The sequence below is a fragment of the Ambystoma mexicanum genome, chromosome 12 (genome assembly GCF_040938575.1).
Source record: "Ambystoma mexicanum isolate Mex_15411 chromosome 12, UKY_AmexF1_1, whole genome shotgun sequence".
Lineage (NCBI taxonomy): Eukaryota > Metazoa > Chordata > Amphibia > Caudata > Ambystomatidae > Ambystoma > Ambystoma mexicanum.
This window is the reverse complement of record NC_090936.1, coordinates 205,445,741-205,458,226: the sequence shown is the minus strand read 5'-3', so window position 1 is coordinate 205,458,226 and position 12,486 is coordinate 205,445,741. Positions and strand designations below refer to the sequence as shown.

General features: G+C 44.7%; 1 protein-coding gene across 3 annotated transcripts in view; it reads left to right on the top strand.

Moving 5' to 3' along the window:
* FERRY3 (FERRY endosomal RAB5 effector complex subunit 3) overlaps positions 1 to 12,486 on the top strand; it is an 845,039-nt gene that overhangs the window by 43,262 nt on the left and 789,291 nt on the right. For 2 of the 3 annotated variants that reach the window (XM_069628304.1, XM_069628305.1), the window contains exon 2: positions 2,487 to 2,681. In XM_069628304.1, the coding sequence (XP_069484405.1) occupies positions 2,504 to 2,681 (178 nt within the window). In that variant the 5' untranslated portion in view covers positions 2,487 to 2,503. Of the gene's footprint in view, positions 1 to 2,486; positions 2,682 to 12,486 lie in introns of those variants that run through there. The other variant, XM_069628306.1, reaches the window with a different exon arrangement.

Below are 12,486 nucleotides of genomic sequence, written 5' to 3'. Positions count from 1 at the left end.
TGAGAATAACAGGAAGAGTAGGGGATGAATGTCATTGAATGAGAAGGTGACTGGGAGAATAAAAGTAGGCTGACTGAGAAGATTTGGGTGAAGTGCAGTAGTAGAGTGGAATAGTAGAAGTGTGGTAAGGGGAGAATAGTAGTGCAGTAGACTGCACTTACCCCAGTCTCAACCGACCGGGAGCACTTGACCCTCCCCTCCCTGTTAACCTCTGTGCACTTGCTCGATCCGTACGCACCACGCCTGGAGATCGTCTGTTTCTCCCCCTGTCGTCACCCCTAATTTGTACTGTTAAAATTGCAGAATCAACATCAGGCCTATTTGCTACATCCCAAGCTGTTAAATGTATTGTATGCACTTACTCTGCCTGTGCAGACTATTATCGTCTCCGATGTCAAGGGCCATGAGCGACTGTTGTTTTTTCCTCGTGTTCCCACCCTCCTTGAGCACTTTGAAACACTTGCCTGCGTATGAGCGCTATATAAATAAACAATACCATACCATACCAGAGTTGGGAGAGCCGTAGAGGGGAGAATCATAAAGGGGAGAGTAGGAGTAGAAAGTGAAGAAGGGTAATATTAGAAAGAAGAGCATCTGAGGGACAGTGAGGGGGGAGGGTATAATGAGGGTGGGAGGAAGAGTGAGAGTAGAAGAAAGGGTAGAAAAGGACAGACCATCAGGGTAAGTAGTTAGTACAAGAGGATGCAGGAAAGGACCGAGTGAGACCTGGATGATTTCCTTCATTACATTCTTATCATGGGACCCATGTTAGGATCCACCTAGATTGATCCCAGAGGAAGGTAGATACAAAATGCGTCTATTGAGGAAATGTATTCTGTCACTGCAATGTGTAGACATATCTTGTATCTTAGGCAAATATTTACTATATTCAGATGATCAATACCCCAAACGCTGTTTAAATACAGCTATAAATATTATTTCTGATGCGGACATCTCCTTAGATACTTTAATCCACAATCCAACTCAAGCCAAAATTAAACTGTATCGGCAAGATTGGATATATACTTTGGAAAAATGCTCCTACTCTAAAGACTGGAACATCGCCCAGTTTGGTCACAAAAAATTTAGAGTTACAGAATCTTATATCCTAAAATATCCGTCTCCAAAATTTAGAGATGATTATATTCGTTTTCGTTTAAATCTGTGGCATACAAAGGATATACTATTTAGGCGTAAACTAATAGACGTCAATGAGAATATCTGTCGATTTTGTAAGGAGCCTGATACCATAGAAACCTTGAAACATGTCATCGCTTACTGTCCTGCATTATATGCTATACGTCGTAAATATTATTTTCATTGTTTTAAAGCGCAAATGATAACCGATATGGAAGAATTATGGCTACTGATCTTTGGTGCAAAGAGAATGTCAATTAGATTAGCAACAACAGGTTTTTTAAATGAATTATACCCAAAGTAATTGTGAATGGTCTTATGAGGGGAAGGTGTTAAAAAAAAAAAATGCTGATATTAAGTTGTATATACTTTGTTTTTTATCAATTGTGAGATGTTGTTATAGACTGATGAATTGATTTGTAATATGTTTATGATATGTTTTTATTCATTTTTTTTTTTTTTTTTGTAATTATTGAAAGGTTGTTTTATACAGCCGAACAATAAATAAAAAATAAAAATGCGTTTGCCTTTAGGCCCTCATGACCTGCCAGGCATCTACTAGGCAGTGGGGGGGGGGGGGGGTTACGATCTATTGGGATTTAGGGGTGCCTGGGTTAAGGAGGGGAACCACCCAGGGGAGAAGAAAGGGACGGCACATAGGTAGTCCCTTCACAATTCTTTCAATAACAACCGTTGAACCTTCTTCAAGAGTTGGTGTGTTATTGAGGCCATCTGTGACACGTTCTAGCAGGGGTCTGAAAGCTGCAGCTCTCCAGATATCTTGAACTCTGGCTCCCATGATCCCTCACCATTGCCTACACTGGCTAGGGCTGACAGTAGTTGTATTCAAAAACTTCCGAGGAGCCAGACAGAGGTTCCAAATCCTTACCTTATAGAAATATGGTGCAGGATGATGGCACAAACCTGATTTCCTTTAACACCCCCCCCCCCAAAAAAACAGGCTGCCATGTAACAAAAAAAGGGCGTAAATCCCTTTCCTATATTCATGACGGCCATCAAGTGTGGCCAGAGTGGGTGGTGAAGAACAGAGGCAGCAGAACAGCAGTTATGTGGGTGAGGTGGGTAAATAGAGAAGCGGGGAGAGTTAATGGAGGGTAAGTAGGACGGTCATGGTGAATAGAAAAAAAGGTAGCAAGGGAAGTGGAACTGGAGGTTGGGAAGGAATGTGGGCTTATACCATTGATGAAAGCTCACATTTCTATCTTTCCGATTGGCTGGCGCCATTCCCACGGGTGCTGATTATGTAATAAATAGTAAAAGTACAATATACTATGTTATCTAAAGTTTGATTTAACATTGTAACATACACATTATTTTTTTTTTTACAGAAAAACATAAAAGGAAAATGAAACCAAACAAAGACCAAATGAGCACCAAAGAAAGGAATTTTGTCTATAAGTTTGTTGCTGGACACCAGATTTGTGAGCTTACTGTACCTATTGAATTTCCTGTGCACGAGGATCCTAGCCACTTTCATGGACGTCTTATGTTGCTGCACAATCTACCGTGTTTCATAGAAGATGGTAAGACTTTATACATACTCTAGTAATCTTGCACGTTATGAAAGTAGATAAGCGTTACATAAACAGTTTTGGCTGATAAAAGGTTTTAGATGAGTAATCATTTATAACTAAAATTACCTAATTTGGTAGCAATTAAAAGGAACAATTCAACTGTTGGCATAGTCACAAATTGCATAAGGATATCTGTGGTTGGAACAGCTCTCAATCCCAGGCAGCTACGTATGCCTGGAAAATTAATATTGAGTTCGGCAGGGATGAATTTCACAAATGTGCATCCACAACTATTGCCTTTGACAGCTTCTATTTTCAAGCACAAAAACACAGACTGTTATTAAACCCTTTCAAATAGCATGATGGGATTAAATTGTATTCTATGTCAAGACCAGAGGCTCACATTATGCTTCTTTCTTTTATTATTTGTAAACAGAAAAGCTCATCAGTGTTAATGCACCTTACTGAGAGCAGAGGTATGCGTAACAAATTAAAGGTGCATAAAAACCACACATAAACATCAGAAACATAGTCTATAACTTTCCCAAAAACTAAGAAACTCCATTTCCCAGGAGACTCCAATAAAGTTCAGCAAAAGGTCACCAACACGTGACCTCAACCACCAATAAGCATATAGATGCCCATACGAACAGACCTGAAAATGATGTAACTTCCTCTTTCTTTGCTGCTCACAGCAAGAGATAAGTACATTCATGCCTTATTGTCCTTCATGATTATTTTAACTTTATAAGCAAATTTATCTAACTGAAACGTATTATTTCATATTGAATTACTGTTTATTTACATTCTGCTTTTTCGCTACGTTTGTCGTGTAGCCATAGATTTTATCTTTATTGTATTCGTTTGACACTGTTAACACGTCTCAGCGTTTATTGGGTTTACCTTGTGCGGTCAACACTGTTAGATGCGTACTGCGCGTTTATTTTTTTACCTTTGCCTTGTCCAATCTCCGACGTCAGCTGTTTGGCTGAGCGTCTTAGACCGCCATGGTCATAGGAGCCCTAGCACTGCGCTCGGCTCATTAGCCTTGTTTTTTTTATTCTTTACTTACGTCCGCTTTCCGGGCGTCTTTCTGTGCTCGCCTTCGCAGCCCTTTCTCAGCTTCCAAGGCTCAGGGAGGCTGCGCAGAGATTTTCGTGGCTGCGGTTCCTCGCGCGGCTGCCAGGGGGAGCTCCGCTCTGCAAAGTCCTTTACTCTACAGCTGGCGCTCGCGCTCCTATTTCCTTTGGCTTTCACAATGGATTTCGAGCGCAAGCGCTAGCTGGAGTCTACGAATCCTCTGCTTCACTTTTTTTCTTCAAACTCAAAATGCCGAAAACGGAAAGGAGATAGTCTCCATACAAGAAGCATTTATTATTACAGCAGAAGGGAGAGCATTTGCGCTCTGCACACATTTCCCCTTTTTGCTTGACAGAAGTGGGCTTGAGAGTAGGCTGTCTGTTGCCCACAGGACATATATTTAAAAAAAAAAAGTGTAATCAGATTATTCTGCATTATGGCAGCTCAGTACTTCCCTCAGTCAAACCAGGATTGGTCTGATAATGAAGATGAAGTATATCAAATTGATGAGGTGGCAATGGTGGACAGCCTAAAAAAGGTACTGGGATCTTCTGTTGAGACCAGCATCAAGAGGGCTGTGTCTGAGATGCTCCTACCTATTCAGCATAGACTAGACAGCATGGGGTCGCGACCTTCAACCTCGGGGATTGCGGCAGTCCCCATCCCCAAGGAGGCAGCCGGGAACTATCCCCTTCCAGGGGAATGTTTACTCCAGAAGATCTTGTGCACCCCAGATCTACCAATTGGGAAGCGTCGTCCAGAACAACTGACTACATCAAGACCATGCTGCGCAGGCCTCTGGATAAAGCAGTCAGAGCTAGACTGCGAGCAGAATGTCCCCGCCCCGAGATCCCGGGGAAGGTAGCTTTCACTCTGGAGTTGGACTCCAAAATGATTACTTTTCTGGAAAAGAATGTCAAGGATCCAAGGAAGGGCATCGACCGCGCTTGGAAGTCCTGTCAGGACAGGGTCCTGGACGTCACTGGTCCCCTTGCGAAGATCATGGACCCTGCCGAAACAGCCATTGATTCTGGTGACTATCGATCCTGTGATTCTTTCTGGTTGGGCTCAAAGAGCAATTTGTTTACTGGGTAATGCCAGTTGTGCCTTCTCGGCTGAGCACTGTAAAGGTATCTTATTCAAAAGTGATTCTAAACTAGGGGAGTACGCAGACAGAGTCGGGAGCTGCAGCCCTAGGTCTGCTTTTTGGAGACCCATTCATGAAGGAGATGTCAAAGTTCGTTTGCACCTTAACCGCTTTGGACAAGGCTCGGGCCTCCATCAAAAGTGTTTTTGCGACAAACATTTTCTCCAGGTCGCTCCTCTGCCCGCTTCTCCATTTGATCGAAGACCTCATCACGCCAGAGCCCAGCACAATTTCTGGCAGGACCGCTCGGACACTTTCTTCCCCTCAAGAGGGCAGGGAAGAGGTTGTGGCTGGAGAAGAGGAGCGAGGTACCCAGCCCAGCAACAATCCACAGGTCAGTGTACCCATAGCAGAGCCCGCGGCGCAGACGCCCATAGGGGGGAGATTAGATCTCTTTGCGCAAGCATGGGACTCCTTGTTAGGAGATGCATGGGCCAGGGACGCAACGCTCGGCCTGTGCTTAGTTTTTCGATCAACCATATCAGGCCGGTCGCCCCGCCCCGTTTGCAATGTCATCAGCAGACGAGACCGCGCTAAACCGCGATACACAGCTTATACCTGAAACAGGCGATTTGTCCCTGTTTGAACCAAGGCGGCTTCTTCAGCCCTATATTTTTAGTTCGCAGGAAACAGAAAGTACGTCCAGTGATAAATCTAAGGGCTCTCAACGACTTCATTGTCTACCGGCATTTCAAGATGGAGGGGGATCCACATGCTCGGGGACATCTTGAGACCGAACGACTGGCTTGTGCGTCTGGATCTGAAGGACGCTTACCTTGCAGTCCCCATACACCAGGCCCACATAAGCTATCTCAGGTTTTCCTGGAAAAACCAAGACTGGGAATGCACAAGCCTACCTTTCTGGCTCTCCTCAGCGCCTTGGGCCTTTACCAAACTCCTAAGGCCCGTAGTAGCTCATCTGAGAGAACAAGGTGTCAGACTCATTGTCTACCTAGACAACATCTTCATGGCGCATTCACAGGCCCTGGTAGGAGGTCAATCCAGGCTGTCCATCGACCTGCTACACAGTCTTGGTTTCCTCATAAATTGGGAGAAATCGATCCTCCGTCCATCCCAGAATCTAGAATTTCTCAGGTTTGTGGCGGATAACCAGAACTCGCAACTCTGTCTTCCCGTGGCCAAGATACACTCGACTCAACGGGAGATTTGCAGACTCCTGCAGAGGGACCTCATATCTCTTTGAGAACTAGCAAGAGTAATGGGTCTCCTATCTTCTTCCACCCAAGCAATTTTTCCCGGTCCTCTTCATTACCGAGAATTAAAGAGGCTCAAAGGTCAGCACCTGAGACAGAGCCTCTCCTACTCGCAGCACTTGACACTCTCACCTTCCACGAGAACAGAACTCGACTGATGGCTCACTCACATGCAAGCCTGGAACGGCAGAGCCGGCAGAGCCATCTTCAAATCCACCCCAGATATCGTCATCGAATCAGACGCCAGTCGCTCCGGTTGGGGAGCGAGATACGGCTCTGTCGCCACGGGAGGAACTTTGTCTCTGCAGGAGCTGGAGATGCATATCGACTGCCTGGAGCTCCTCGCAGGCTCTTTCGTGGAGCGCTCTTTTTCCAGAGGCAGAACAAGTTGTTTTTTCTTGTTAAAAATGGACAACATTTCCACAGTAAGGTACATCAATCTTCTAGGTGGCACCAAATCGATGTCTCTAGCAGAGTTAGCCAAGGACTTTTGGCATTTCTGTTTGGAACATCGGATTTCAGTCACAGCAGAGTATCTCCCTGGCCTCACAAACGTGGTAGCGGACTGGTACTCCCGTCATTCCACATATTACCGCGACTGGAGGCTCAACAGAGAGGTCTTTCTTCGCCTCCAACGAGTCTGGGGTCCTATGTCCATAGACCTCTTTGCATCCAGACTCCACACCCAGCTATCATTGTTTTACAGCTGGAAGCCGAATCTGGCAGCGGCTGCGACAGATGCATTTCTACAGCAATGGACCTAGGGAATCCATTATGCCTTTCCCCCATTTACCATGATAGCGAGGACCCTGGCAAAGGCCCGTCGGGAGCATACGGACTGGTCCTCATAGCCCCGGTCTAGACCTCTCAGACCTGTATCCAGTTCTTGTGGAACTTTCTTCTGATTTTCCAATCCTTCTACCCCAGTTTCCAGATCTCCTACTGGATTCGGCGGGGCAGCGTCACCCCCTTCTCCTCAGCGGATCACTGATTTTAGCGGCCTGGAGGATTTCAGGTCAAGATGGAGAGTTCCCGGCATGTCGTGCATGGCGGTCAGCCTCATTGAGGAAAGCTGGGCCCCTGCTACCCTCAAGAGGTATTCCAACTCTTGGAGCGGCTGGAGTACCTGGTGCCGAAGGAGAGGATTGCATCCGGTTTCAGCACCTATAGAGGAAATCCTGAATTTCCTAGCTTCTTTAGCTGAAAGAGGTCTCGCCTACAGGACAGTTAACGCCTACCGTTCAGCTATTTCTACTGGACATGATCTCGTTCAGGGGATCCCAGCTGGTGAACACCACCTCGTTCGCAGATTACTCAATGGTATCGGACTTAGTCCCGCCTCCGTCCGGCTATGACAAGCTTTGGGACGTTAACAAAGTTCTGAATCTTTTTCGGTCATGGCCACATAATGAGGAGTTATCTCGTACTGCCCTGTCCGGAAAACGTACTACGCAGCTCTGCCTGGTCTCTTGCTGGAGGGTCTCTGACGTCAGAGCTCTCGACCTAGCGGTCAGGACTTTTTCTCCTGATGGTGTCATGTTCCATATACACAGGGCGACGAAATGAAACTCTAGGGTGATTTCTTACCCTGCTTTTAGGGACCAGCCCAAGCTTTGCTTAGTTAGATGCTTGAAGGTTTACGAAGAAGTGACAGCCCCGCTAAGGACCTTTCCTAATGGGCAATTATTGATAGCTCTGCGTAAACGGCACAAGGCAGTTTACGCTCCAACCTTAGCACACTAGTTGCGTTGGACTCTAACTCAAGCAGGAATAGGTACCATGCACTTAGGGTCCCACTCCGTGAGAGGAGCCATGACTTCCAAAGCCTTCCAGGTTGGAGTCCGCCTAGAAGACATCATGAGGATGGCGGACTGGGCAGGCAAATCAATATTTAAGCAATTCTACCTGAAAGCGGTAGAGCAGCAGGCATCCATTGTGGTAAGTAAGCTTTAAACAAGCATAATGTGAGCCTCTGGTCTTGACATAGAATAAAGATTTTCCATGCTAACTTACTAGAAAGTCCTATCAAATGGGCTAAGATGTTATACAGTGAGCCGCTTGCCAGAGTTCGAACAGGTTCAGTGATATCTGAGAGATGGCAATTTAGCAGAGGTACTAGGCAGGGATGCCCCTGGTCCCCGATGCTTTACATTCTAGCCCTAGAGCCCCTAGAAATATACCTTAGGCAACAATATGATACGATAGGTATTGAGGTGGGGAGGAGCGACACTTAATATCCTTGTATGCAGATGATTTGTTATTATATCTGAAATACCCGGAAGAAAATCTCCAACATATTTTGGAAGTGTTGGTGAACTATGTCAGGTTGTCTGGCATAGCGGTGAACCCCCAAAAATCTAGCATATTCCCGCTGGGTGGCTATATGGGAACCCCTGTAGAAAGGCTGCCGGTGCTGCAAATACCATGGGTGGTGAGTTCTTTCCGCTACCTTGGGATAGACGTGTACCACACAGCAGGAGAGGAACATAAGTGTAACACTGAGATAGCTATTGAGAAAATCAGGAAATGCATGAAGTTTTGGGAGAAGTTGCCCCTAGCAATGATGGCACGGGGGGCAATGCTTAAGATGGTGGTCCTACCTAGGCTTTTACATTATTTTAGCAACATTCCATATATGATACCTAAGAAGTTCTTTGTTAAGCTGAACAGTATGTGCAGGGACTTCCTGTGGCATGGCACCCGGACCAGAGTGGCGCTATGGAAGTTGCAGAACTTCTATGAGAAAGGTGGCATTAAACTGCCTAATTGTGGGGTCTATTATGTAGCGGGTCAACTGCAATGTGTGGCCAAGTGGCTTTCTGATGAAGAGGCCCATGAACATGGGTTGTTTGGGCAGAACTGTACCCCATTTTATTTAAAGGAAATTATTTGGTTCCCTAAGTCAGAAAAGAAGGAGCCCCCTGGGATGATGATGATGATGATGATGATGCTTGGGTGGAAAATGTGGCGTCGAGCTTGCCGGATGATGGGGGACCCATCCCCATGCTCCCCGCAGATACCGTTGGTTGCACTAGCGTCCCCCATGCTCCCCGCAGATACCGTTGGTTGCACTAGCAGGGGGAGATAGGCAGCTGAGGGTGATTATCAGGACCTATTCAGAATCGATGGGGTTGGTAACGCTAGGGGACATTTGGCAAGAGGGGACCATTAAGGATCTCGAAGGACTTGGAGCAGAGGCGGGATTACATACAGGTCAATATGTTACGTACCACAGAATGGTGCAGATAATTTGGAAAACGTGGCCTGAAACAATTTTGACAGGAAACTGGATGCTATTATTGGTGCAATATATGACATATCGGAGGTGGGGGGCATGAGATCTCTAGATTGTATGAGATGGCGATGACTAAGGTCGGGAAGGAAGTGGTACATTTGAGATGGGAATGGGAAGCTGAGGTGGGAGCCCCGATAGAGGATGGGATGTGGGAACGGGCCCTGGGATACCACAAGAAGGTGTCAAGAAATGCCAGATTAAAACGAATGCAGCTATATATAAAGCACAGGGCATACATGACCCCTCTGAGGATATCAAAGTTTAAAAACATTGGGCGCCAGGCGTGCCCCAAGTGCGACAAGGAGAACGCCGACATGGCACACATGTTTTGGTCATGCCCGGTAATTGAACGCTTCTGGGGCGAAGTGGCACAAAAACTGGCGGAGAAAGGGGTCACGCTCGTGATAGATACGGCCTGGGCCTGTTTGTTGGGAGGGTTCCCCAGTTCACGGAAATTTAAACATGTTGGGAAATTAAAAGACTTGGCATATGTGCTTGCAAAACGAAGGATTGCCATGGGATGGAAGAAGTGTCACAAGCCGCGGGTAGAGGTATGATGGAAAGAGTTAAAGAAATGGGCGGAGGCCGAAAGGATGGTATGGCAAGAAACGAGCAGCATGGGTTGGGAGGAAGAAGTGGGCTCCCTGATGGCTTGGAAATCATTGATAGCGGAAATGTTTGGAGTAGTATCGGATCCAACAGAATCCGAGGGTAGTGAAACCCTGCCACACGAAGCAGACCTTGAATGCGAAGAACAAATAGGCTCATTAAGGGGGGTGGGATTGGGGGAGCAGTGACTAAATACTAAATGCGTTTGATGGAACTGTTATGAATTGTACTGCATGTTTGGTTTGTATTGTTGTTTGGTTTGAATAAAATTAATACATTTTTTTTTTTTTAAAACGTACTAAAAAGTCTTAATTCTATTAAAGACACAGAGGCAAGCATTATCCCGCCATTTCTCTCGCTGGGCGGGAGACACGCTTGAGGGCGGTTCTTGATTGCATTCCTGGGAGGATTATTGCCATTTGTTAACTATGTGTATTTCAGAATAACACACTAGCTTCTCTCCCACCCCCGTAAGGGGAACTAGGGTTGTCATATGCATGATCTAACTCTAGTTGTTTGTCTCTTCCCTGACAGTGACTATAGACAAGTCCTCCTGATCTCCGGATCGGCTTCGGCATTTGTCTTCTGCCTCTAGACTGATTAAGTTGCAGTTTTCTTCTACCAGTTTCTCTTGAATAAGCCAAGTTCGCGGCCTCGAAAGAGCAAGTTATATCATGTTCAGGACTGTTTGTATGGACATCTATATGCTGATTGGTGGACTGAGGTCACCTATTGGTGACCTTTTGCTGAACTTTATTGGAGTCTCCTGGGAAATGGAGTTTCTTAGTTTTTGGGACAGTTAGAGTATGTTTCTGATGTTTGTGTGGTTTTTATGCACCTTTGATTTGTTACGCATACCTCTGCTCTCAGTAAGGTACATAAACACTTGCTGCTAAGTTTTTCTGTTTATAAATAATAAAAGAAAGAGAAGCATAATGCTCGCCTCCATGTCTTTAATACAATTAAGACTTTCTAGTAAGTTATTATGGAAAATCTTTATTATCTACAAGAGAGGGTGCTGATAAAAGCCACAGGACCACTGTGTTCAAACTACATTTTGTTCTCTGAAATGAACAGATGGAGAAACTAGGCAAAGGGTACATTTCTTAATGTTGTCCGAGCAATGCTTTGTGCTCTTCCAAAAGGAGAAAGCAAAATGGCTTACATGATTTTCTCTTTTTTAATTTTGAAAGACATTAACAGAGAGTGCAACAAAGAACAGCTAATGAGAAGTGTATTTTGAACATGTTTCATTGCACTTTTTAATACGAACACATTTACATTCTCAAGCATAGCGGGGCTTTTAAAATTGTAAAATAGTAATTGGTAAATGATTCTTACTTCAAACAAATCCATGAAACAAGAAAATTAAGAAATCCGCCATATTAAAATGTGATGGCAAAAAAAAAAAGCAAACTTGTGCAGTGTCAGTTATACAAAGCTGTTGCTGATAGGTTGCAATTATAATAAGGAATTGTACATGTTCTAGTTAAGTTACTTATGTGAACAAATGACAGACCTCAATGTTAGTAAATGAACAGACGCAAATGGTAATTGAAATATGCTGATAAGAGTCCAAAATTATTGGCTGCCATTCGGTTCTCTTTGGCAAGGTCTGTTGCTAATAAGCTAAAATGGGAAACCTTGGTCTTATATTCCTTGTTCAGAGACGAGCATGCATGGTTTTCTTGGACGAATACCAGATTATGTGTGTCCAGCCGACATGTAACGCTGGCTTCATTTCAATGTAAACAAACCGGACTGTCAGTGCAACCATTTATATGAATGACACCCATCTGTTAGGATATGATTGCCTAACAAGGAAACAGGGATGCAACAAATTAAAATGAAGTGGAGAGTCTAATCCTTTATAAACCAGCTGTTTCAGACAGCAAGGAGATCCACTTCTTAGAAAATTTTGGAGCCTACAACACTGCAGCTCCTGAAGGGGAAAGAACCAGCAGGACAAAAGCTGATCCTAAAAAAACATCTGGATACAAGTGCAAACATGCCATTTAATGACTTGGCCAAGACAGTAATTATAGACTACTGGCCTAAAAACTGGCACTTTGCCAACTATTCCAAATTTTTATTTGTAGTGATTGCTTCAATAATTTGGAGACTAAACTAATTTACAGAGCTGAACTGCTTTCATACCGAGACGCAAACCGCTTTCAGATGCCTTAATGCTGAGACGACAAACTGCTCATGTGGCTAGAACTTGGCTCTTTTAGGGGCTGACATAGGCTATTTTACCATTTTTCAAACTTATTTTTCTTTTCCGTTATTACACCATTAAGAGGCACCATGATGTACTTTTGTTAGGTAAGCCTTTCAACTTTCCCTGTGCTGGTGAAACAAGTTTAGCATGGTACTGAGTTTTAGCACAGCTTCCAAAGATATCCTGGCCAAAAAGTAAGAGGGGTAAAACAGTCTAAGTGAAGCCATCAAAGCACAGAGGAAGGGTGA